The sequence below is a fragment of the Ornithorhynchus anatinus genome, chromosome 2 (assembly GCF_004115215.2).
Source record: "Ornithorhynchus anatinus isolate Pmale09 chromosome 2, mOrnAna1.pri.v4, whole genome shotgun sequence".
Classification (NCBI taxonomy): domain Eukaryota; kingdom Metazoa; phylum Chordata; class Mammalia; order Monotremata; family Ornithorhynchidae; genus Ornithorhynchus; species Ornithorhynchus anatinus.
The window spans coordinates 82,167,675-82,190,393 of NC_041729.1; the positions used below are offsets into that span (position 1 = coordinate 82,167,675).

At 39.9% G+C, this 22,719-nt stretch overlaps 1 protein-coding gene across 4 annotated transcripts in view; it reads right to left on the reverse strand.

Annotated features, from left to right (window-relative positions):
• UTRN (utrophin) overlaps positions 1-22,719 on the reverse strand; it is a 609,179-nt gene that overhangs the window by 415,379 nt on the left and 171,081 nt on the right. For all 4 annotated transcript variants that reach the window (XM_029047836.2, XM_029047843.2, XM_029047848.2 and 1 more), the window contains 8 exons: positions 22,480-22,659; positions 21,813-21,973; positions 21,195-21,318; positions 17,225-17,312; positions 10,593-10,828; positions 10,272-10,452; positions 8,384-8,529; positions 5,600-5,812 (listed from right to left, as the gene is read on the reverse strand). In XM_029047836.2, the coding sequence (XP_028903669.1) occupies positions 5,600-5,812; positions 8,384-8,529; positions 10,272-10,452; positions 10,593-10,828; positions 17,225-17,312; positions 21,195-21,318; positions 21,813-21,973; positions 22,480-22,659 (1,329 nt within the window). The remainder of the gene's footprint in view (positions 1-5,599; positions 5,813-8,383; positions 8,530-10,271; positions 10,453-10,592; positions 10,829-17,224; positions 17,313-21,194; positions 21,319-21,812; positions 21,974-22,479; positions 22,660-22,719) is intronic.

The following is a 22,719-nucleotide window of genomic DNA, read 5'->3' on the forward strand; positions in this document are numbered from 1 at the left end:
CAGCCTCTTTGGGCCTCAGATTTCTCAACTATAAAACAGAGGTAAGGTAGACTGTGAATCCCATATGAGAGAGCATTATGTCCCATCTCAGAATCTTTCATCTCCCCCAAGCATGTAAGTAAACATATACTTAAAGCTATAATTATGGTCATAAAACATAATAAGCAGGAAATAAAAAGTATATTCAATCAATAACTGAAAGGGAAAAGTTGTTAAAGTTTTACATACAGGAACAAAAATTGATATTTTTGCAATGTTAACATTTTTTAAATTACAGAAAATGATAACTGTTGTCTTTTAGTTCCTAAGGATGTTCTCTTAGAACATGATCCCAAATACAAGGATTTGCACTAGATGAACTAGGGTTCTACTACGCAGTCCTGCACCCTTTCTACTTGAACCCTTAACAATATCCCCACAGCCTCTGCAGTGTCTGATTTAATGCCTTTGTGTTACCTCATGTGCAACAGGTCATACATTCCACCTAGCCAAGTTTTGCTGTAATGCACAACACGTTAATTCTGGTAAACTGCATCCCTCATTGTTCATGATTTTGTCATACAATTGGATATTAAATATGGTATAAAAGGAATACTGATAAGTAGTCTGACCTAATGGAAAGAACATGGGCCTAGGAGTCAGAGGACTTGGCTCCTAATCCCAACTCTGGCATCTGCTTGCTGTGCAACACTGGGCAAGTCACTTAACTTCTCTGTGCCTCCGTTTCCTCACCTGTAAAATGGAGATTCAGTACCTATTCTCCCTCCAATTTAGAGTGTGAAACCCATGTGGGATAGAAACTGTGTCGTCTATCTATCACAGTGCTGAGTGTGGTGCTTGGCATGTAGTATGCATTTAGTACCATTATTATTATTGTACTGAGTAAACAGCTTTAGGAGCCACATGTAGTGCCTTAGGTGGGCCTCCTCCATCGATCAATCAATCAATCAATGGTATATATTGAGCACTTACTATGAGCAGAGCACTGTATTAAGCACATGGACGAGTACAATACAACATAATTAGCAGACACTTTCCCTGCCCATAACGAGCTTACAATCTATAGGGGGAGACAGACATTAATATGAATAAATCATTTATAATATATAATTTAAAGAGTGAACAAAGATGTTCAGTTCACCTAGAGCTTGATGCCACATTAGCACCAGACCTATTCAATCAGTCTCCCAAAAGACAGCTAGACTCCTTGATTTGGTGTTTACTTCATTATTGGCCAGAGAAACTGCTGAGCTAGCATAATTCAGTGCAGCAATTCATCTCTGCATAACCTGTAGACTGTGGATGTATCTCCTCTCTCACATTATCTGGGGCTTCTTTAAGCTTTTCATCTGTCTATAGTGCTTGTCAGATGCTGCAGGGGTTAATGATCATTTGCATGTGTTCTGGGGGCCCTGTGTCTGAACTCAGTCATCAGCACCAACATGTAGCTTGTTATGAGGTAAGAGATTCTCACGGAAGTATATCCTGAGACTACATCCTAAAATCAGTTTCCAGCCCTTTGCTGGTTCTTCAACTATGGCTCCAAAGAATAAGTTGAGCAAGAGGGTATCCATTACACAATGTTCCTGTATTAGCAATAAGGAATGGGTCAGGAAAGATATTTTCAACTCTAACATAAAAGACTGGGCTGTTGTGAAGTGGCCTTAGCATCTTGGTGAACTTTCTTATTTATTCAAATTTACTTGGTAGTTACCAAAGTCAAAGTGGACTGAGCTGTCAGATGCTTTCTTACAGTCTACAAATGCAGTAGAGACATTCAATCACATTTATTGAGCGCTCACTGTGGGCAATGTGAGTGCTAAACAGCCGAGAGCATGCCCAAGGTGCCACTTAATGATTCCAGGAATTCAGGATAATTCTGGCTAAAATCTTTGCAGCTTCGGAAAGCTGTAAGTTACCAAAATAGTTTCCCCAATCAGGAAACTTCTTTCTTCACAAGATCTAGGGGAAAAGTTACTATCCTAGAGGGAGGTAGATGGTATGGTTGAAAGATTACAGACTAGTAGTCAAAAGCCCTGAGTTCTCCGCCACTGGCCTACTCTGTGACCTCGGGCCAGTCTCTTGGATTCTCTGCACTCATTTTGTCTTTGGAAGCATGCTATGCTATCCAACTAAACTACTTCTTATGTTGTGTGTCCCTTGTGGGGCTGGAACTTTATCTGATGGCTTTGTATCAACCCCAGAGCTTGGCACATATTAGTCACTTAATAAATACATTACTAAATTATTTAAATCCTGTGGCACTTCCTTCGTATTCCTCATGTTAAAAAAAAATTTGCACAAATGTCTTGCAAATTTCCTAGGTTCCTGCACTTGGACCTGTATCCTTTGGGCACTTGGTATTCACCCTACCTCAGCCACACAGCACTTATGAGGAAGCAGTGTGGCTCAGTGGAAAGAGCCTGGGCTTCGGAGTCAGAGGTCATGGGTTCGACTCCCAGCTCTGCCACTTGTCAGCTGTGTGACTGTGGACAAGTCACTTCACTTCTCTGTGCCTCAGTTACCTCATCTGTAAAATGGGGATTAAGATTGTGAGCCTCATGTGGGACAACCTGATTACCCTGTATCTACCCCAGCGCTTAGAAGAGTGCTCTGCACATAGTAAGCGCTTAACAAATACCATTATTATATTCATAACATTTATTTGTACAAATGTCTGTCTGCCCTTCCCCACTGTAAATTCATTGTGGGCAGGAAATGTGTCTACCAACTCTGTTGTATTGAACTCTCCCACGCACTTAATACTCTGCATGCAGTAAGCACTCTATAAAAAGCAGATTGATTCTTGTCCTCTATACAGATATGTCAGATTCAGGATATTAATGATTCTTCATGGTTCTACTTTCAGTAGTGACTTTCTCAAACCATGGAACGGAGACTATATTTCCAAGTACTGCTGCCATTTCTAAAAGAGTCCTACCTCATCTGTGAGAGAAATGATAATCACATCCTAGAGTGAGGCATAATAGTGGTGACAGTAGTAATAGTAACATTGTTTTTGAACACCTCATTTGTTGGAGTGCACTGTACTTCATGCTTGAGAAGTACAACACAGGGGTGTAGATGATCCACGTAGACTTATCAAGGGCCTGGATGCTCATGGCTGTGTTCCATGATTTGCTTAGCCCTTACAACCCCTCATCGTTTGACCATAATCATGAACTTAATTCCACATCCCTTCACAGTGTGCCACCGTAAGAGCTCAATAAATACGACAATGAATTAATGAATGGCTATTCATTTGGCCAGGATCATGAAGAGCTTCCAGTGGTTGACAATGCAGTGCTTACTTTGCTGAGAATAGCTCTTGTATATTCGAGTTGTATTGTGAACCAGTCTTGATGGCATCAGCTCTAAGTTCATAAAAAAATATGACAGCTATCTGGCAAACAGTGTGGAAGGGATGCAGCATGACCTAATGGGAAGGGCATGGGCCTGGGAGTCAGAGAACCTGGGTTTTAATCCTGGCTCTGCCACTTGCCCGCTGTGTGACTTTGGGTAAGTCACTTAACTTCTCTGTGCCTCAATTCCTTCAAATGCAAAATGAGAATTCAATACTTGTTTGCTTTCTACTTGGACTGTGAGCCCCTTGTGGGACTTTATCTCGTATCTACCCCAGCGCTTAGTACAGAATATATACTATTATTATAATTATTACTATTACTATTAGCACCTTTTGGTACTAGTCTCTCATTGTTCAACAGAAAAGTTTTGAGCTAGATGTAGATATTAGAATTACAGGAGGTGACCTTAAGACAACACCAACATAAAGCAACAAATCTTTAACACTATGCTTGTCTCTGAACCAAAAGTTTTAGTAGCTATGGGGAGAAAAGTTATGGTTTTTTTCTTGAAGTTATAAAAGTTCCATCTGACAGCACATAGCTTTATAAGGCAAAGAAAATCTTCACCCAAAAGTAATGAGCTAGGACTACTGAGACACGCACAGTACATTTTCTCTTCAGGGATGAAGCTTTATCCTAATGAGATCTTAGGTTACTATTAATGTTTAAGTAAATATACTTAGGGAACTATTTTCCCAGGCTGGTTTCTGTCCTAGACATTTAACAGAAACTGCCCACATGACCGTCTCCAGTGACCTTCATAGTACCTTGCCAAACCATCCTTTGATCATGAGTCTCACTTTCCTCAAAATACTGTTTTAGCTTAACTTGTTTTATCTCTTCCTATCTATTCCTTCAGCCCCTTTAACTACCTGTCCTCTTCACCTCTTAATACTGGGAGTTTTGCAAACTCCCTTGTACACCTTATACAATATCAAGATTTTAGATTCTAGCTCTTTACATTGAATTTTTAAACAAAATCCATACAGTTCTCACTTCTACTATTGACATGGCATCTACCATTCAAAGCCCATTCACAGAGTATAAAGTTATCTTCATTTCTGACTCCTTCCCATTGTTATCCTCAATTTGTTTAGAAATATCAACAGTGTGCCCATCCACCAAGAACCTCTGAATTAGTTTTGACTCCTTCCTTTCCTACCTCAGTCATATTTATTGGGCACTTACTATGTGCAAAGCACTGTACTAAGTGCTTGGGAGAATATAATACTTCCCACACATTCCACTGTTTATTTAATAATAATAATTGTGGCATTTGATAGGTAATAATAATAATAATAATTAAAAATTATGGTATTATTTAAGTGCCTATGTGCCAAGCACTGTAGCACTGGGATACCTACAAGGCAATCAGGTTGGACATAATCCCTGTCCCACAAGGGCCTCACAGTCTTAATCCCCATTTTACAGATGGGGTAACTGAGGTCACACAGTGGACAAGTGGCGGAACTAGGATTAGAACCCACATCCTCTGACTCCCAAGCCGGTGCTCTTGCCACTAGACTATGCTGCTTTCCCAAAACAATGTACTAAACACTGTGCAAAGGGCTGAAGAAGATACAAATAGTAAAATTATGCACATTCCTGCTCCCAAATAGGGATCACAGTCTAAATAGGAGGGAGAATAAGCATTTTATTACACATTATACTAATTAGGAATCTTTCATAGCTGCTCCTTTAATCACTGTTTTCTTATCTCTACTCATTCCAATCTAATCATTTCTGCTCCAAGCTGCCTTAATACCTTTTTGATTCATAGCGTGGCTTCCCACCAACCAATACTGAAAGCCACAGAGATCATCCTCTCTTTTTCAATTTCTACTGTATCCCAAAGTCCAGATTCTAAAATCCAACTCTGAGCTTCAAGTTTTCTCCATTCTGTCTATGAAGAAAGAGGCAGTAATGATGAAAAGGTTGCTACAGTATCCACCTGTGAGATATTTTAAATTGTTTTAGCTCAAGCCAACGAGAATGTGAGCACTCTTCTCAGTCATTTATACCCTACTTTCCCTGGGAAATAGTATAGTGATTATCAGGATTGGTGTCTATTTCTGCTAAAAAGCATCTGTCAGTGTCAAAATATCTATTTGTGTTTTAATCTGTATTCAAATGCACCCTCTTATCATCAAGGAAAATGGAATACTAAACATTCAAAATTTTAACACGTAGGCAAATATCTAACATGCCCCAACAATTAAGAATCATTAATTCACCTCAAACACCCTCAGTTTGGGAATGATTTCTTCCAGTATATCAGCATCTTTTGTAACCTTGCTCTTTAGCTTGTCCCACTTTTCTTTTAGAGTCTCATATTCTTGCTTATAGATCTTTCCTAAATCAGATGGTGTCTGTTTCTCCAGAGCTTTTGCTTCTTCTGCAAGTTGGCATAACACAGGTTTTTGATCCTCAAGTATTTCATCGAGCATCTGTAAACAATAGAAAATCATTCTGAATACAAGTGTAATTCTGTATGGACATGTAATAAAACCTCCAGGTCAATTCTACAAAGGTCTGACAAACAAAACCATCATAACTAAAGTAAGATAATAGGGATGAACCACCAGAATTCCTTTCCAAGATTTGCAGAGTCAACTAGAACTCCAGGAAGAATTCCTCATCCTCCTAAGGCTGCCTTGGTGATCCCTCTCCTGGGATGAAGTGGCCTGGCCAAAACAAAAATCCTTCTAAGATGCAGACTGCCACCCAATGGAAACTTTTGCCATGGTGGAAAATAATAATAATAATAATAATGGTATTTGTTACTAAGTGCTGTGGTAGATACAAGCAAATCGGGTTGGACACAGTCCCTGTCCCACATAGGGCTCACAGTCTTATTCTCTATTTTACAGATGAGGTAACTGAGGCACAGAGAGAAGTCACCTGCCTAAGGTCACAGAGCAGACAAGTGGTGGAGCCAGAATTAAAACCCGTGACCTTCTGACTTCCAGGCCCGTGTTCTATCCACTACGCCATGCTGCTTCCCTACATTAGAGATCATTAGGTGAACTCCTCTGGTTTAATTTGTTAAGGAAAAATTAAGATATTTACATTTTATCCATTTGGGAAAAGTTTAACCATTTTCTGGAAACAAAAAGAATTAGGATATAAAAAGTTGATAAAAACAGGATGAATAAAGTTGATTAACACAGCAGAGGGAGGCATGAGGGAAAATCTAAAAAGACTTTACCAAATCAGTAATTTGTTGATAAAGCAATGACCAGTTTAAGAAATTGGAAGTGTAACTAATAAACCCCCAAGTACAAGACAAGGCAATTTAAACATGTTTCACATAAAGGTAACTCTACCTAAACGAGCAAATTTCTAGTACAGCTGAATATTTGTTCTTTGCTTTGAAAATAACACTGCTGCCAATGAGAATTTATCCATATTTGCAAGGCTAGCTGAATTGTCCCAAGTGTGATTTACACTGGCTACACATAAAGACCAAATTTTCCTATATTACATTGTTATTTGTAGGGATTTAGATTCTTTCCAGCACAGATTTCAATTCTGCCTTTCCCAAACTGTGATTTATACACAGGGATCCACTTCATTTCTGATGGCTCTTTGCCTCAATTACCTTATCTGTAAAATGGGGATTGAGACTGTGAGGTCCATATGGGACAAGGGATTGTGTCCAACCCCATTTGCTTGTATCCACCCCAGTGCTTAGTATAATGCCTGGCACACAGTAAGGACTTAACAAATACCATAATTATTACTATTCTATTGTTATATTTGCTAAAGTAAAGCTTTCCACATTACTTGAAGTCATGCCTCACTGTATCTTTGAAAAAGTTTCTGTTGTATTCTTGGCATGTAACTTTAACTGGGCATGTAATAACTCTTTCGGTTACCTGTTTTCAAAAAAAAATGTACAATTTTATTCTAATGGCCCATATGTTTAAACTGTTTTGGGGTAAACATTGCTTTGATTCTGACAGATGAATTCCTTTCCAGAATGGTTCAGTCTTGCAATTTACTTGGGATATAGGTGGAATTGCTGAAGAAATATCCTCTCTAATTTAAATTGCCCAGCCATACAAAAAATTAAATGTTACTATTGTTCCAGGGTGAACTTGTGCCTTTTCACAGACACACTTGGTCTATCATTCTCCCAAAGGCCATGCTAACCTTACTGATTTTGTTTTCTAATAATAATAATGTTGGTATTTGTTAAGCGCTTACTATGTGCCGAGCACTGTTCTAAGCGCTGGGGTAGACATAGGGGAATCAGGTTGTCCCACGTGGGGCTCACAATCTTAATCCCCATTTTACAGATGAGGGAACTGAGGCACAGAGAAGTTAAGTGACTTGCCCACAGTCACACAGCCGACAAGTGGCAGAGCTGGGATTCGAACTCATGAGCCCTGACTCCAAAGCCCGTGCTCTTTCCACTGAGCCACGCTGCTTCTCAGCTGCTTATTTAAATATTGGGCTATCCCTGACCAGTGAGGTAGAATGATCATTTCCAGTTCCATACATAAAAATCTCAGAGGTGCAGTCAAGTGCAAAACCTCAGGTTTCTTCAGGGTTGCCCTTCGCTGATTCAGCAACATACTTCATAATCATCTGCATGTCCACTTCAAGAACTCAGTCATCAGCAATTCACAGACTTTCTATACTGCGCAAACCTGTTTAATTGGAGGAATTTCCCAGAGGATCAAAAGCACGGCCCAAGACTAGCTTCTAAATGGCTCTTTCTGCCCTTGAAATAGGTTGAGGAAGACCAGATTTCACTAGTCTGTTAACTATAAAGTTGGCAAGCCCTACATTTTCTATTTTCCAAAGGCCAGGAGGGCCTGGAAAGTTGATAAGGTTGCTAGATAAAATGAGTTTTCATTCCTTAAGCTAAAATGTCTGGTTGTCTAACTATTTCTACTTACTTTATGAGTTCCTGACAATCAAATTTTTAGACAAAAGCCTCCAGACAAAAACAAAATGCATTTTTCAGTACTTAGGAATTTATGGTATACTAGAAGACTTGAGTCACATACCTTTTTTTGCTGCAGGGCTTTCTCCACTTTACTGGGGTCACTCAGGGTACTCAGAGTGACCTGAGCTCTGCTTTCTGTATCACTTAACGCATCCTTCAGCCTCTGCAATGCCTCCATGTAGCCCTGACGAGGTTGACTCCTGAGTTCTGTTATAAATAATCTAATTTTAAAAAATAGTACAGGAAATCCATACTTCTCCAAGCACTTCAACTTTAAGTAGTAAGACTGAGAGACTATTGGTTAGCTAGATTAATTACTATTACTTGGATCTAGCAGAGTTTCAGTTAGTTCTTGAAAAGCATTTATTTCCCAGTTGGTCTTTTTAAGGCCCAGTCAATGACTTCATCACTGCTAAGATTGAAAAACCTTATTTATGTATCAACTGTTAACCGCAACAATCATTTCCAGTTTATCACATATAGCACCTCTGCCTTCACTGAGCAAGGCCCACCTAAATACATCTTGCAGAGAAGCTAGCTCACCAAATTAACCCATCCTTTCCTAGTCTGTTCTTCTTTCCCCAAATTAAACAGCATAGTATAAAATTAATAAGATTTACCACAAGTCTCCTAAAATCCATTACTGGTCCTAAGTCCAAAGACAAGTTGCTGATTATATTCAGTGTTATTTATTGAGTGCTTACTCTGTGCAGAGCAGTGTGCTAAGTGATTGGGAGAATACAATTTGGTAGATACGTTCCTTTTCCATAAGGAGTTTACAGTCTGATTGGGCAGGGTGGGGAAGGAGGAGTGTCACAAACATTAAACTAAAGTTGTACTATTCAATCTGGAATGGAAAACTACAGATACTCAAGTTCAGATATGTTCTGGTGGTTGAACACTATGTAAGTCAAATTGAAAAGCATCTAGGATTTGAAAAATTAAAATAAAAATCCATTACAGTACCGAGGTGCAAGGTACCCTCTTTTTAGGTCACAATGAGAAGCTACCAACCAGAGGGAAAGGTTAAGAAATGAAGTGGCAAATGTTTATCATTGATCCATGGCAAGCACCAAGCCCATCTTGAAGACAAAACTGAGAAAAAGAGCCGTTTGCACTTCATTTAACAACTAGGACATTTAAATGCGCTGAATAAAGCCCTACAGCCCAGAAACTTTGGAGGAATGGAACTATAGTGGGAGCCCAGGCACCCTCCTTTCAACACAGAAACTCTGCTTGTTTTTAGTCAAGGTGTAGTGAAATGAACTATTTCTCTATGACCAATTATAAAGTCCACAGTGTAGTAACATTCCTGAGGGGGTGGCAATAAGAGCACAAAATCAGGGAGGAATTTCTCCTCCACTCAAAGAGTGCATATACTAAGAGTTGAGAGAATTTCTAAAAGCCTCAGAGAAGCATCATATCAAAGAAAAGAGTGTAGTGATCAAGTGTACAGAAATACAGCCAAGTGGAAGGCACCAACTGACCTAAAATATTTTAAACTCTTTCTGGTAATTTAAGTAATTTTAAGAATCACTTAAATAGCACTTTGAAATTAGAATAGGTGCAGCAAGACTATCCTCCCTCATACTCACAATGTGGACCCCATGTGGGACAGGGACTGTATCTGGACTGATTAACTTGTATCTACCTCAGCACTCAGAACAGGGCTTGACACATAGCAAGTGCTTAAATACTATAAAAGAAAGAGACCAAAGAGAATGTGAAAGCTATTCACATTTTTATAAATTCCATAAAATAGTTTGAGTAGTTCTATTGAGAAATTAGGCCATGACATTCAAGATCTAAAAAACAACAGGGCAGACAGAGAGGATCACTATGGTTAGTTGGTTCCGTACTTGGTGCTTTCCTGAAGGGAAAAATCAAAATTGACTTATAAAGGAAACAAAGAAAAAAGAGCTAAGTGAAAAAGGAAGCAGGCTCTATACCTTTCTCCGAATGCTGCTGACATCCTTCTAGTTTCTGCCGGACAGATGTGTAGCGATCCATAAAGCTGTCCAGACTTTTCTGAATGAAATTTGGAACAGCAGGTTGAGACTTCAATGTCACGCAACTGGCACTCAGCTTTTCAACACGTGGGCAAAGACTCAGTAAGTGGGTTAGCTCCCTCTATGGAGGAGAAAATGCACAAAGGCACACACATTAGTTCATAGGGACTATGTCCGGCATAGATCAAACTAAAAAAGGCATGGCTCAAGATGGAATGCCTAAAGAAACCATCCACGATGCAACTAAGCTAGCCTACCCACCTGACATGAGTCCTTCAGGCCTGGTGATAGCTGCTGCAAAGAGGTCAAAGCATTTTTCACCCATTCCTCCTTTTCTTTTATGGTCTTTTCAAGGGTACCCAGCTCTCTGAAGTAAGAATTTATGTCCTCCTGGAGTCGAATCTTTCTTGCCGCATCTTCCAGACACCGAACAATGTCATTCCATTGTGTAACTGTCTTCTCCAAAGCATTTTTCATGTCTTCAGTAGGAAGTCCTTCTACAAGAACACAGATCAGGCTCCAGCTAGGTTTTATCCAGGGATAGGGTCTAAATGTGAAAATGCCTCATAAAACTGAGAATGAGGAAGAGACTCTACTTTAACTATTTCTTCTCAATGAGTTGCAAATTTGACTGTTTTAGGGTGCCATGCAAAAATTTTACTGAAAGCAAAGATGCTGCTATTCCTTAACCATACATTTAAATTAAAACCAAAATGAGGTCTCAAAAACCATAGGGCCACTCCACTAGGGCAATGGACCCATAGCGTTTGGGGCTGAACTCCCAGACTTGGCAAGACGTGTCCAAATGGGGTTGAGATGATCCCAAGTACAGGCTCTATGGCCCTTTGAAAACTGCCCTGCCTCAAGCCTCATCATCTCTAAAATCTCTGCCCGCTACAAATCCACACACAATGAAAAATTGGCACCTCTGCTCCAAGCTGCTCACCTTAAGATTATTTCTGACACTCATTTTAGATATATTTTCAAGAAAATGTCAGGTCATTTAAAAACAAAATGGATTTTATTCTATTATTTTCCTTGGTGCCAGCTTTTTTTATTTTGAGGTGGGGCTGAGGTGAAAATAGGACAGGTCTTTTAGTGGAGGAGAAAATGGGATGTGGCTTGGGAGCCACAAGCAGGCTTTGAAGAGATCCCTAATCTAAAGAGCTCCAGATTTGAGGTCTTTTTCACCAGCTCAGAAACCCTCAGGTTATATAAAAGGAGCTTTGCCCACAGAGCTGGAAACCCGTAAGGGCAAAAGCCTTCTTCTTTCATTCCCATGGAGTTGGAGCCCAGGATTGGTTGTTTCTTAAAAGATAGAACTCCAATCAAGTCCTCCAGAAATCTTTCTGAAGAACCAACACTTCACAAACATTCTTTAAAATAAAATGCAGGTGTTAACGTGTAGACATTAACATTGTCTACAATGGCGATGGACAACAATCTTATCTTCTTGAGTTGAGAGGATTGGTGGATTAGTTTCATCACACCATCCTGAAAGGATAACTAGCAACACAGAAAAGTTGTGAGGTTGTGTGCTTTTAATTTTTAATTACCATCATCATCTCTGGAACTGCATCTTTATTTTTTTTTTCAGTTTGTACAGAACCAATACACTGTAGGTGGTCAGTGAACATCAAAATCAATGCTTCAACACCCCACTAATCATCTAAAAATATTAAACTATTCTAGATGGCTTTTGCATTATTACATGACAAAAGAAAAATGTTTTCAAAATATGGAATTTATGCTCCAGATGGGATTTTCAAAATATCACCATGACTGGAATAAGAAGAGTGATGACAGAGGTATTTATTAATCAGTTGCTCTATGCCACACACTCTGCTAAGCCCTGGGGTAGTTAGAATCAGATCAAATACAGTCTCAACCCCACAAAGGGGGAAGAAGAACAGGTCATTTTACAGAAGAGGAAACAGGCCCAGAGAAGTCTAGTGCCCTGCTCAAGGTCACCCAACAAGCAAGTAGCAGAGCCAGGTTTAGTACAGCCAGGTCTCTTCACTCACAGTCATGGTCTCTCTCCGCTAGGCCAAGCTGATTCTCTATCTGGACTCTCTAGCAAATAAAGATGCCAGATAAAACAAAGTTTCATTCCTAAAGCTAAATTGACTGGTTGCCTAATTGGCTCATACAGATAAAGACACAGAACCTTTCTCCCCCTACTTTTGGGAAAATACCAGTTAGAGTCTGTCCAAGTAAAAACTGGCTGCTCTAGTCAGTGAGAACTGTGGAAATCAAAAGGATTACAACCGGTTTTCTGAAAGACCTCTGGCAAATTCAGAAAAGCTGAAAACCTTTAAGACAATTAATAATTATTATTATCATTATTATTACTATGGTACTTGTTAGTGTTTGCCAAGCACTGTAATAAGAGCTGGAGTAGATATAAGGTAATCAAGTTGGACACAGTCCCTATCCCTCATGGGCTCACAGTCTAAGTAAGAGGGGGTAGGACTTAGTCTCTATTTTGCAGATAATTGAAACCCAGAGAAGGTAAAATAATTTGCCTAAGGTCACATAGCAAATGATAGAGCCAAGATTAGAACCCAGGTCCTTTGACACTCAATCCCATGATCTTTGTACTAGACCACGCTACTTCCCCATACCCACACTATAAAATACACACAACTCTAGCACTAACATTGGTAGAAAATTTTTGCTGGCTAGGAATATGTTGGAATTTATGATAGATGGTTCATGAATCATTTGAATACCTGAACATCTGTCGTACTAAAGAACATGCTATAATTTTCCTAATGAATTTCATCATTCTCATCTGCATCGTTACTTTACCAGACTTTAGCAGAAATAAGATATGCTTTATCTTTTAACTACATTAATGATCAAAGTTCCAGATTTCAGATAAAAAACAATTCATCCCATTTAGACACAATGTTACTTTCCACTGTTTGGGTTTTACTCTTACTTTCACTGTTTAGGTTTAACTCCTGCCAAAATGACACAAAAAGCTACATACTCACAGGCCCCTAATGATGCATAAAATCAAAGTACTGGATAAAATGAAACAAAAGGAAATTCGCAGAAATATTACTTCTAGTCCTTCAAGAGCTGAGGTAAGAATACAAAAGCGGAGTCTACAACTTTGCAACATCTCAGTTGCCCTACTATAAACAAATCATCTCACAACATGGAATCAGGATTCCCAAAATAAGAATGCCCATCACCACATTGTTCAGGAACTTATATTATGCCTAATGAAAAAGACAAAATGTAAACAAACATTATACTTAATGAAAGAGACATGTAATGTAAACTTGGGAAAACTCGAAGAAAGCATAAAACTTGACCTCTGTCATGCTAGACAACTGTGAAGAGTTAGTCCACAATGTGCCTCACGCTTAGGGATACTCTTATTTATCAGTGAATTCTTGGAAATCTTTTGAATCCTTGTCTATCACTGAATCCTCGCCTACTTCCTTGTTGCACCAACTGCCCAGCAGGAACACAACTGGCAGAAATGTGAGAGGGTGAGTGGTGCTTGCAAATCACTAGTACTAAAATCCCATCCTTTGCAAAGGGACTGGTTCAAGGCTCATCAATTATTTAAGACAGAAGACTCTGTCATCCTTAGCGTCACCATCATAACTGATATCCTATTTATTAATAAAACTACACCCTGCCTTTCAACACCAAGGTATTATTATTGTCTTTCTCCCAAAACAGCTGTCCAACCTTAGCAAACCACTCTTTGGAGGTCTGATACTGAAATCTAGAAGTAAACTTTACCTCACTATTAATGCATTCAATACCATGGATTCATCGATACATTCATTCATACTATTTCAAGGAAGAATATAACTGAATTTCATTTAAAGGTTGGTAGCATAAGATTCAAAATTGAGGCCCATGTGAGATATGCAGAAAATTTGAACAACCCCCTCACCCCTCAACCTGAAAAGGTGAATCTTGGACCCTTTTAGACAGCTGAGGGGTACTAAGTAGCAATCAAAGGCCATGTGTCAGTTCAAAGAGATTATCACACTTTTTAATTTACCTTAGTTTAAATCAGTGGTGTAAGAAAAGATGACAGAAGGCAATTGTTGCAAGGTTCACAAATGCTAAGCAAGAGCAAATGCAGATATTCATTCATTCAATAGTATTTATTGAGCACTTACTATGTGCAGAGCACTGTACTAAGTGCTTGGAATGTACAATTCGGCAACAGATAGTGACAATCCCTGCCCAATAACGGGCTCACAGTCTAAACGGGGGAGACAGACTGCAAAGCAAAACGAAACAAGCAGTCTGGTGCAGACATCAAGATAAATAGAATCATAGAAATATACACATCATTAACAAAATAAATAAAGTAATAAATATACACAGTAAGTAGCTACAGATCTGCAACCTATGGTTCAGGGGCCAAATACAGTCCCTCAAACTGCGAAGGGGAGGGGTGAGGTATTTAAAATTTCCCCCCAGGGTTTTGGGCTAAGCAAGGGAAAGGTTTACTTAAAACCCCATCACCCAGTGCCACTAAAGATGCACAGCTCCATCTGGCCCAATGTGGCCAGGGACTGTGGGGTAGTCGGCCACAGGCAGCCCACTCAGGGCCCTCTGCTGGGTGGGGCAATGGATATCAATCCCTAGTACAGCCAAGGATCCAGCCTTGCCTCATAGGACTTAGGGGGCTCCAAAGCCCACGAATGACCCCAAGTGGAGTCAAAGCCATATGCTTGGACTGCCCACCAGGCACTATTCAAACCGAGGAATTCTCTCCTTGTTCTGCCCAGGGATGGATTCCTCACCCCGTCAAGCAGGAAAATCTTCTCAGCCAAGTGGCTACTGGGGCTCAGCAGTTCTTTGGAACTAAGAGGGAAGGAGGGAGGTGGGAGTTTGCAGGCAGGAGAAGAGGCAAGAAGCAACATGGACTAATGGAAAGAGCACAGGCCTGGGAGTCAGAGGACCTGCGTTGTAATCCTGCCTCTGCCACTTGTGTGCTATGTGATCTCTTGTTGGGCAAGTCACTTATTTGGGCCTCAATTACCTCAACTGTAAAATGGGGATTAAAACTGTGAGCACATGTGGGGAATGGATGTGTTCAGCCTGATTACCTTGTATCTACCCCACTGCTTAGTAGAGTGCCTGGCATGTAGTAAAAGCACACAGCAAATACCATTTAAAAGATAAAAGAGAGGCGGATGCAGGTGTTAAGAGAGCCACCACACACCCCTGGGAATAACTCCCTCCAGCCTTCTCTGTACAGGTAGAACCTGTCACTGATTTAGGGTGGGGAGGAACAGAGAGAGTGTCCTGCTTTGAGCAGGGAAAGCAGGATCCACCTGCCCCTTTGTCCTCACAGCATGCTCTGTGACCTGGTGGGGTGGAGAGTGAGAGGCTCCTGCCTTCCACTGGTGGGTCCAGCCGATGAGGGGGGGAACAGTGCCTGGCACATAATAAGAGCTTAACAAATACCACAATTATTATAATGCCAATGCTGCCCATTCTCAATCATGAGGACACTGCTCTCTTGTAACCCTGGGGGGGAGGAAGAGAGAGAGAAAACAACCTCTGCCATGGCCAGTCCATTGTAAATTCCCTTCTCCTCTCCACAGCCACAGTGGTTACCCTGAAGAAGCCAGGTGGCAAAAGATTAACACATCGCATGGCTGAAATCATGCTACATGTCACATGGGTCCCATAAACCAGGGTAGTCCTTGGCTCCCTATCAAAGGAGCATCTATCTATCATAGCCACCACTTCACAGGCATCATCTGGGGGGACGAGGCAGTGAACACTGCCATGCAGAAAAGGGACAGAGGAATTTAAAACCTTAGAAACACAACGAAGTATACTACATTAATATGTGCTCAAATTGTTATGATTGGCTCTTCTGCATGAAAAGGTTGTGAGTTCCATCTCTAAACAAATCTTCCAAACAAACCCACAAGCCATAATACTGTATTCAGTTCTGCCTTAATGTGTTTCTGAGATCTTATCCTTACTCAGATGGCTGGCTAATCCAGTCTTCAGAGTGCACCTGATTCTGTAGCCATGAGCCTAGGACTACCATGGATTGGGATGTGATCTCTGAGGCTCCTACTTAACATAAGCCTATTAGTTTCTAATTCTAAAAATTTTCCAGGCTTATTCACATCTCGTTGTCCTCAAACCTTTCTATCCTACAAGTTGCTCAGAACAACCTTGCTTAAAACAGCTCTCTGACTCATGCGCCACTCTTTAACACAGCAAAAATAAAAGTGCTTAACATCTTAGAATAAGAGAAGATTTTTAAAATGAATAGCAGAGGTAAATTTAGGAGTTCTGATCTCCATTTTGAGATTTGGATTTAAAAAAGGATATATTTTAAACAAGAGTAGTTAAAGTACTCACAGCATTTATAGAACAAATGAGAGTCACCAGGCGTCCTACACGCATAACAAAGCCCATTAAATGGATAATGACCAACGAAAGTTGCTAAACCACTAGTTGTTTTTTTAATATATCCCATTTTCTACAGTCTGAAGAAAAGGTCTCAGAGGGGCATGAAAAACAATTTCTAAGCAAGAGTATGTTTTGCTAAGTTAGGCTTGGAAAAAAAATTGAAAACTTGGTTTCTAATTGTATCTAAAAATCACAAAGCTGGTATAAGTCAAATGACTTTTATAAATTCCCTGATTTCATCATCAAAGATTCTTATTAACTCTAAACATGAATACAAAATTCTTGTATAAAAAACTTTTTTTGAACCTTTTCAACTCAAGAAGTGTAGGACAATTGCTGAGAAAATTTTTAGGAAATCTTCTAGGATCCAATACGGTTAGTCCTCTCACAAAATAAAAACTACAAATTGTTATAAAATTTTTCATATGTTACCACTTCAGGAACAAAACCAAATACAATGGTTCTCACACCTTTTTCCATTTGCTCCAAGAGGTTTCGTCCATCTTGGTTTAATTCATCTAGTTTGGGATTTCTTTCAGCCCGCTCTTTTTCCAATACCTGGAAATATAATCATCTGGTTACAAAGGATAATTAAGAATTTTTAACTTTCAAGACTCCTTAGTATAACAATCCAGATAGCAAAATTTCCTCATGACATGTCCCATTGTCTAATTCTCTCTGAACACTCTGTGGACTGCTTTGGAAATCTTCAAAAACTCAGAACTACACGCTTTGGGTCTAGCTAAATATTGAATAACAAAAAACACTGGTTTTAGCTGGTGACTTACACACAACATAGATATGACCTAACCATCGGAGGTGTCACCTTTCTGATATATGTGTATATGATATACATGTACTCTGCCCACACACATATATACATGCATATATCTATATCTATAAATGATGTATATTATTAAATGTATATGTATATATATAGAAATGGACATCAGAGGAGCTAGTAGTCTTTCTATTACAGAAATGAACAAATGTGAAGCAGTAAAATTTTGTAAAGCCTTCTTGCCCCTCCACCTAACCTGGTGCAGGCAGAGAGAGATAGGCGATGCTGTAGAATTTATATGGATAGAATATTCCTTTCCACCTAAAAGTCTAAAAGAGTTCACTTAATGGTGGTTCATCACCACCATGAGAACTCCACTCTGTGGGTAGATGACATCTGGAATACATTACCACAGGACCTTGTGCAGTCACGGTTTGGATACATCCTTGGAAATGTAATGATTATGAGAGGGAAAAGCTAGTGATGCTATAAAACAACTTTTAAACTAGGTAATTGGCCATCGGGGTGGCCAGCCATTCCACTTCCTATGAACATCCTGTCATGCAACTGTTGGTGACAGAACCCTGGACAACACTGGTAGACAGCAAGATCACAGGCCTGGTAAAAGAGCAGCCAATTGTTTGAAGTATTCTGAAAGGAGATGACTCCTCGGCCACTAGTGGGAAAGCTCCAGCTTTCAGGAGTAGAGCTAAACTCTTCTGAGAGCAGAGCCAAAGCAAGTCCGGGAGTTGGGAACTTCCTGCTGGCTGTGAGGTGCTGCCTGCCTGTTTTTCTGGAATCCAGCCAAAGGAGATCTTGAAGCACTGAATTTGTTTTTCTCAAAGGGATACCTAGAGTTAAAAGGAAACTAGAACAATCTGTCTTCATTTATAGGTTTTCTTAAGCTAAGTCCTATTTCCCAGCCTTTCACCCCAGTGTGGGGCACCTGATTTCTATTAAATCCATAGTTTGGCCCTGACAGTTTTAAACTTCAATGGCTTTAAATATTACCTTGCACACCATGGCTTTGATATTTTCTGTTGTGATCTTTTCCACTTTGTGGTACTAATTAAACTCCAATTTTGATCTTGTCTTATGTGGGAATCTGGCACAGCCATGGCCACTGGGGCCTAGACAGACCTAGCAATTAGAACCTGGTGTGCATGTTATTCCCATATCTGCCTTGGATAATATCGAACATAGGGTGGTCAGTAAAAGTAGCCTTAGTTCAATGGCATTCAACCAAGTGGTCCCAATTTCAATCTCCAGAAGGGAAAACCTTAAAAGAGCCTAATGAATGCCATACAAGGCCTGCCCAAATGTCAGTCACGGCTTAATCTGCAGGAGTTCTTCCTTGGATGGTCCCTAACCAAGGCACAAAAGATAAGACCCCATCACAGAATGGAAATCACTCTCTATGTCCCTAAAGATCCTGGATCCTGGATCTTAAAAACAGCGTAAATGCTTGAAGTCTTACAGAAAGGAATGCCATTTTTTCCTTATTTACCATAGTGCAATCTCCAACCAAATGCTAATCATCCAGAAATAATTAAAACAAAAAATTCCCTCTAGCAAGGAAAATGAGGGAAAACCTAGGTCCTAAGTATTCCCTGGTTGACAGGTTACATCACGTTCAAAATTTTTCTATATGTTGGTTGGTTGCCTTCCTTCCATGCCAGAGTGACTGATAGGCTGATTGACTAAAATATCTCCTCCAAGAAGCCTGCCCTGCCAGATTAACCTCACCCACCGTTAACTGCCCTCCATTCTGCGGGACTTGTGTACTTGTGCCTGTACCCCTTAAGTACTTTGATATTCACCACACCCCCGGCCCCATAGCAGTTCTCATCTGTATTTAATGTAAAAATGGTTTAATTTTAGACCACTAGCCTATACGGTCCTTCGTGGGCAGGGAATGTGTCTACCAACATTATACTGCACTCTCTCAAGCACTTAATGAGTACTCTTCACAGATTAAATGTAAATAAATGCATTGGTTAATGAATGATAGTGTGCTGCCACAACTAAGCAAAAACAAGCAAGAACCCTGGAATCAATCCTTAAGGTCTTCCTTATAATGTACTTTCCTGTCTCAGAGGAAGTTTGAATGAAGGAACTGCTGTGTTCCCAGTTTTTACAGAAGCACAGTAAGCATACCAACAATGGGGGAGCAGAATGATCTAGTGGAAAACCACGGAATTGGGAGTTTGGAGAACTGGATTCTAGTCTCGGTTCCACCACGTGCCTGCTGTGTGATCTTGGATAAATCACTTGACTTCCAGGTGCCTGAGTTTCTTCACCTACAAAATGTTCTCCCTCCCTCAGTCAGTCCATATGGGACAGGGATGGTCCAATCTGAATATACCAAACCATCTCCAGAACTCAGCAGAGTGCTTGGAACATAGTAATGACTTAATAAATACCATTATTATTATCATCACATCTTGTGCACAGCGGCCAGGCTACTTGACAGATTCCCACTAGTGAATGACAAGTGGTTGAAAGGTTTTTTTTAAAGCACCACCCAAGATGGCAACATCCACCCTATTTCTAAAGTCTTGATTTGCTTTTCACATAACTTTAGAGGGTCATGAATCTTTTCAGCCAATCCAAAGCCAAAAAGTTCCAGCCACAGATTCCATCTAAGCAAGACGTTTTTATTCAACCATTTTAAAGAAATATCTGACAATTCCCACTGTTGAGCTATCATATTTCAATTTGTGTATACATCGCATAGCATAAATGCAGCGATGCGTGGATATTCTGCCCATTTATTGTTAATAGAGTTGTCCTGTTTGAAAATGATGTTGTTGATGAGCTTGTATCCATGGGTGAGCATGTCTGAAAGAATCTCTTTCACACTTTATCCATGAAAATAAAGTAGTGAAGCTGACTTAACTGGGCATTTGGATAATGACCATGTTAAGCATTTTAAAAAGACTCAATTTCTAAATCTGTTACAAAATGAATTGCCTTTGCAGCCTGTTGCACAGGTTAGAACATACCGTTGTCCAATCTCCTATTTACCTACCTCAAACTCAGATTTCCTGGAGGCACCCTGTGTTCAAAACCATAAGCTTCTGCCAACTTAAGGAACCCCTCTACCAAAACACTGGTTTTCCTGCCAAGTGGGAGCTGATATTTCCAGCTTCTCACGGCCCCTGGCAAAATCCGTTGACTTAGTTTAGAAAACTGTGAGGCACCTTTTGTGAAGAGGACAGAAGGCAGAAAAGCAGGAATGAGATGTTCTGGGGAATCACTGTTTACAGAAAACAGAATCCTCTGATCTGAGTACATGCACCTTCAGTTCCTCACTGTACCAGGGGAAGAAAGTAAGTCTGTTTAACACTGATAGCTTGCTACTAGGCTGGAATGATGTAAACTACTATGTGCAAAAATTCTTAGAAATTATACCAGAAACTACTATTGGATACTATTATAAAATAGCCTCGGTGGATGAAAGATCAGATTCCTTGATGCACACAGAACACTGAAATAAGCAGATAACTGCCAATTTGCACTTATTGTCCAGCATTTCAAAACCACCTCATTACTACACTGAATCCACAGGAGACGTTCAGCATCTTCTACACCTTTATGCTGACAAGAGGCCAAGGCTGACAAAAACATTTTGTTCCCTAGAATAAATCTCATTTTACCTTCAACTTCTTTTTCAAGTCCATAGTGTCTCTCATCTTCTTAAATTCTTTGATCTCTGTGGCCTGAATGGCAGCCTTTGATTGCAAAATCCAGTTCAACAGCTCAGCATTTTCAACATCAAACCTAGTTAGATAATACAGTTCTCATTAGTTTTTCCTCCACTCCACCCTAGTTTTAAAACTCTAACATAGTGAGAATATGCAGAATATGCAGGTTCAGGTGTTCTCTCATTTCTGTTTTGGCTAAATGGCAAACAAAATCACCAGATATCTATCATGTCTATCAACGCTATACTGTACTCTCCCAAGTGCTTAGTACAGTGCTCTGCATACAGTAAGTGCTCAATAAATACAATTGACTGATTGAAAAACTACCAAAAAAATCAGAGTTGATGCTGACTGTAACCTTGTTTGTGGGCAGGGAATGTGTCTACCAACTCTGTTGTATTATCCTCTACCAAGCACTTAATATAGTGCTCTGCACACATTTAGTGTTCAATAAATACCACTGATTGACTGATTTACCACTTGGCTTGCATATGCTACAGAGGCATGTGACATCTATATTATGGACTTAATGAAAGCATAAGGTTTGGAAATTCATAGCCACATTCTTACTTTTTCTTAACTTCAGTGTCCACATGTATCTGCCTCTTTTTTGGTGGAGGAGGAGGAGGAAGTTCTTGCTTGGATTTTTTTCCTTCCCTAGTGGAGACAGTTTCTGTCAAAATCCTCTGTGGAGCTTGGGCCATTCCTAGCTTGGCCACAGCTTGGGTAACCTGAAACAAAAACAGGGTGTTGGGAAACATGGATATTGGGTAGAATTCTGAGGATATCCACTTGTACTTATTTTATCTAGGTGGCTGATTGCTTGTATTTAATCTATTAAAAATGAGAACTTTTAAAAATCAGTAAGACATGTTAAAAGATGCCACTCCATTTTGTATTTAATCTATTAAAAATGAGAACTTTTAAAAATCAGTAGGACCTGTTAAAAATGCCACTCCATTTTATTCCTGGAAAGTAAGATGTGCATTATTGTACTCTCCCAGGTGCTTAGTACAGTGTTCTGGCACAGTAAGTGCTCAATAAATATCACTGATTGACTGATTGGAAAGCAATTATTTTCCAAGTTTAAAAAAATTCCACAGTCATTAAGTGGCTTGTAAAGTCAATGCTCATTATGGGCAGGGAACGTATCTGCTAATTTTGCTGTATTGTATTCTGCCAAGCACTTAGCACGATGCTCTGCACATAGTAAGGATTCAATAAATCCATTGATTACCTGGTTAGAGAAGTCCTCCAGCTTCTGAACCAAACAGTCCCACCTCTCAGTGAGTTTCTCTGAATCACTGATGATCTTCTTAGAAGCCCTGGGGTTACTGAGGAGTTGTCCCACATCCTGTCCAATCTCACTTAGTTGATCTAATGTCTGTCGCTTCATTTCCATATCTTCCTTTAAGATCTGATACAGAAGATGTCTATTAGAGGTCTCATTGCTTGTCACCTGCCACCCCATTCCCCT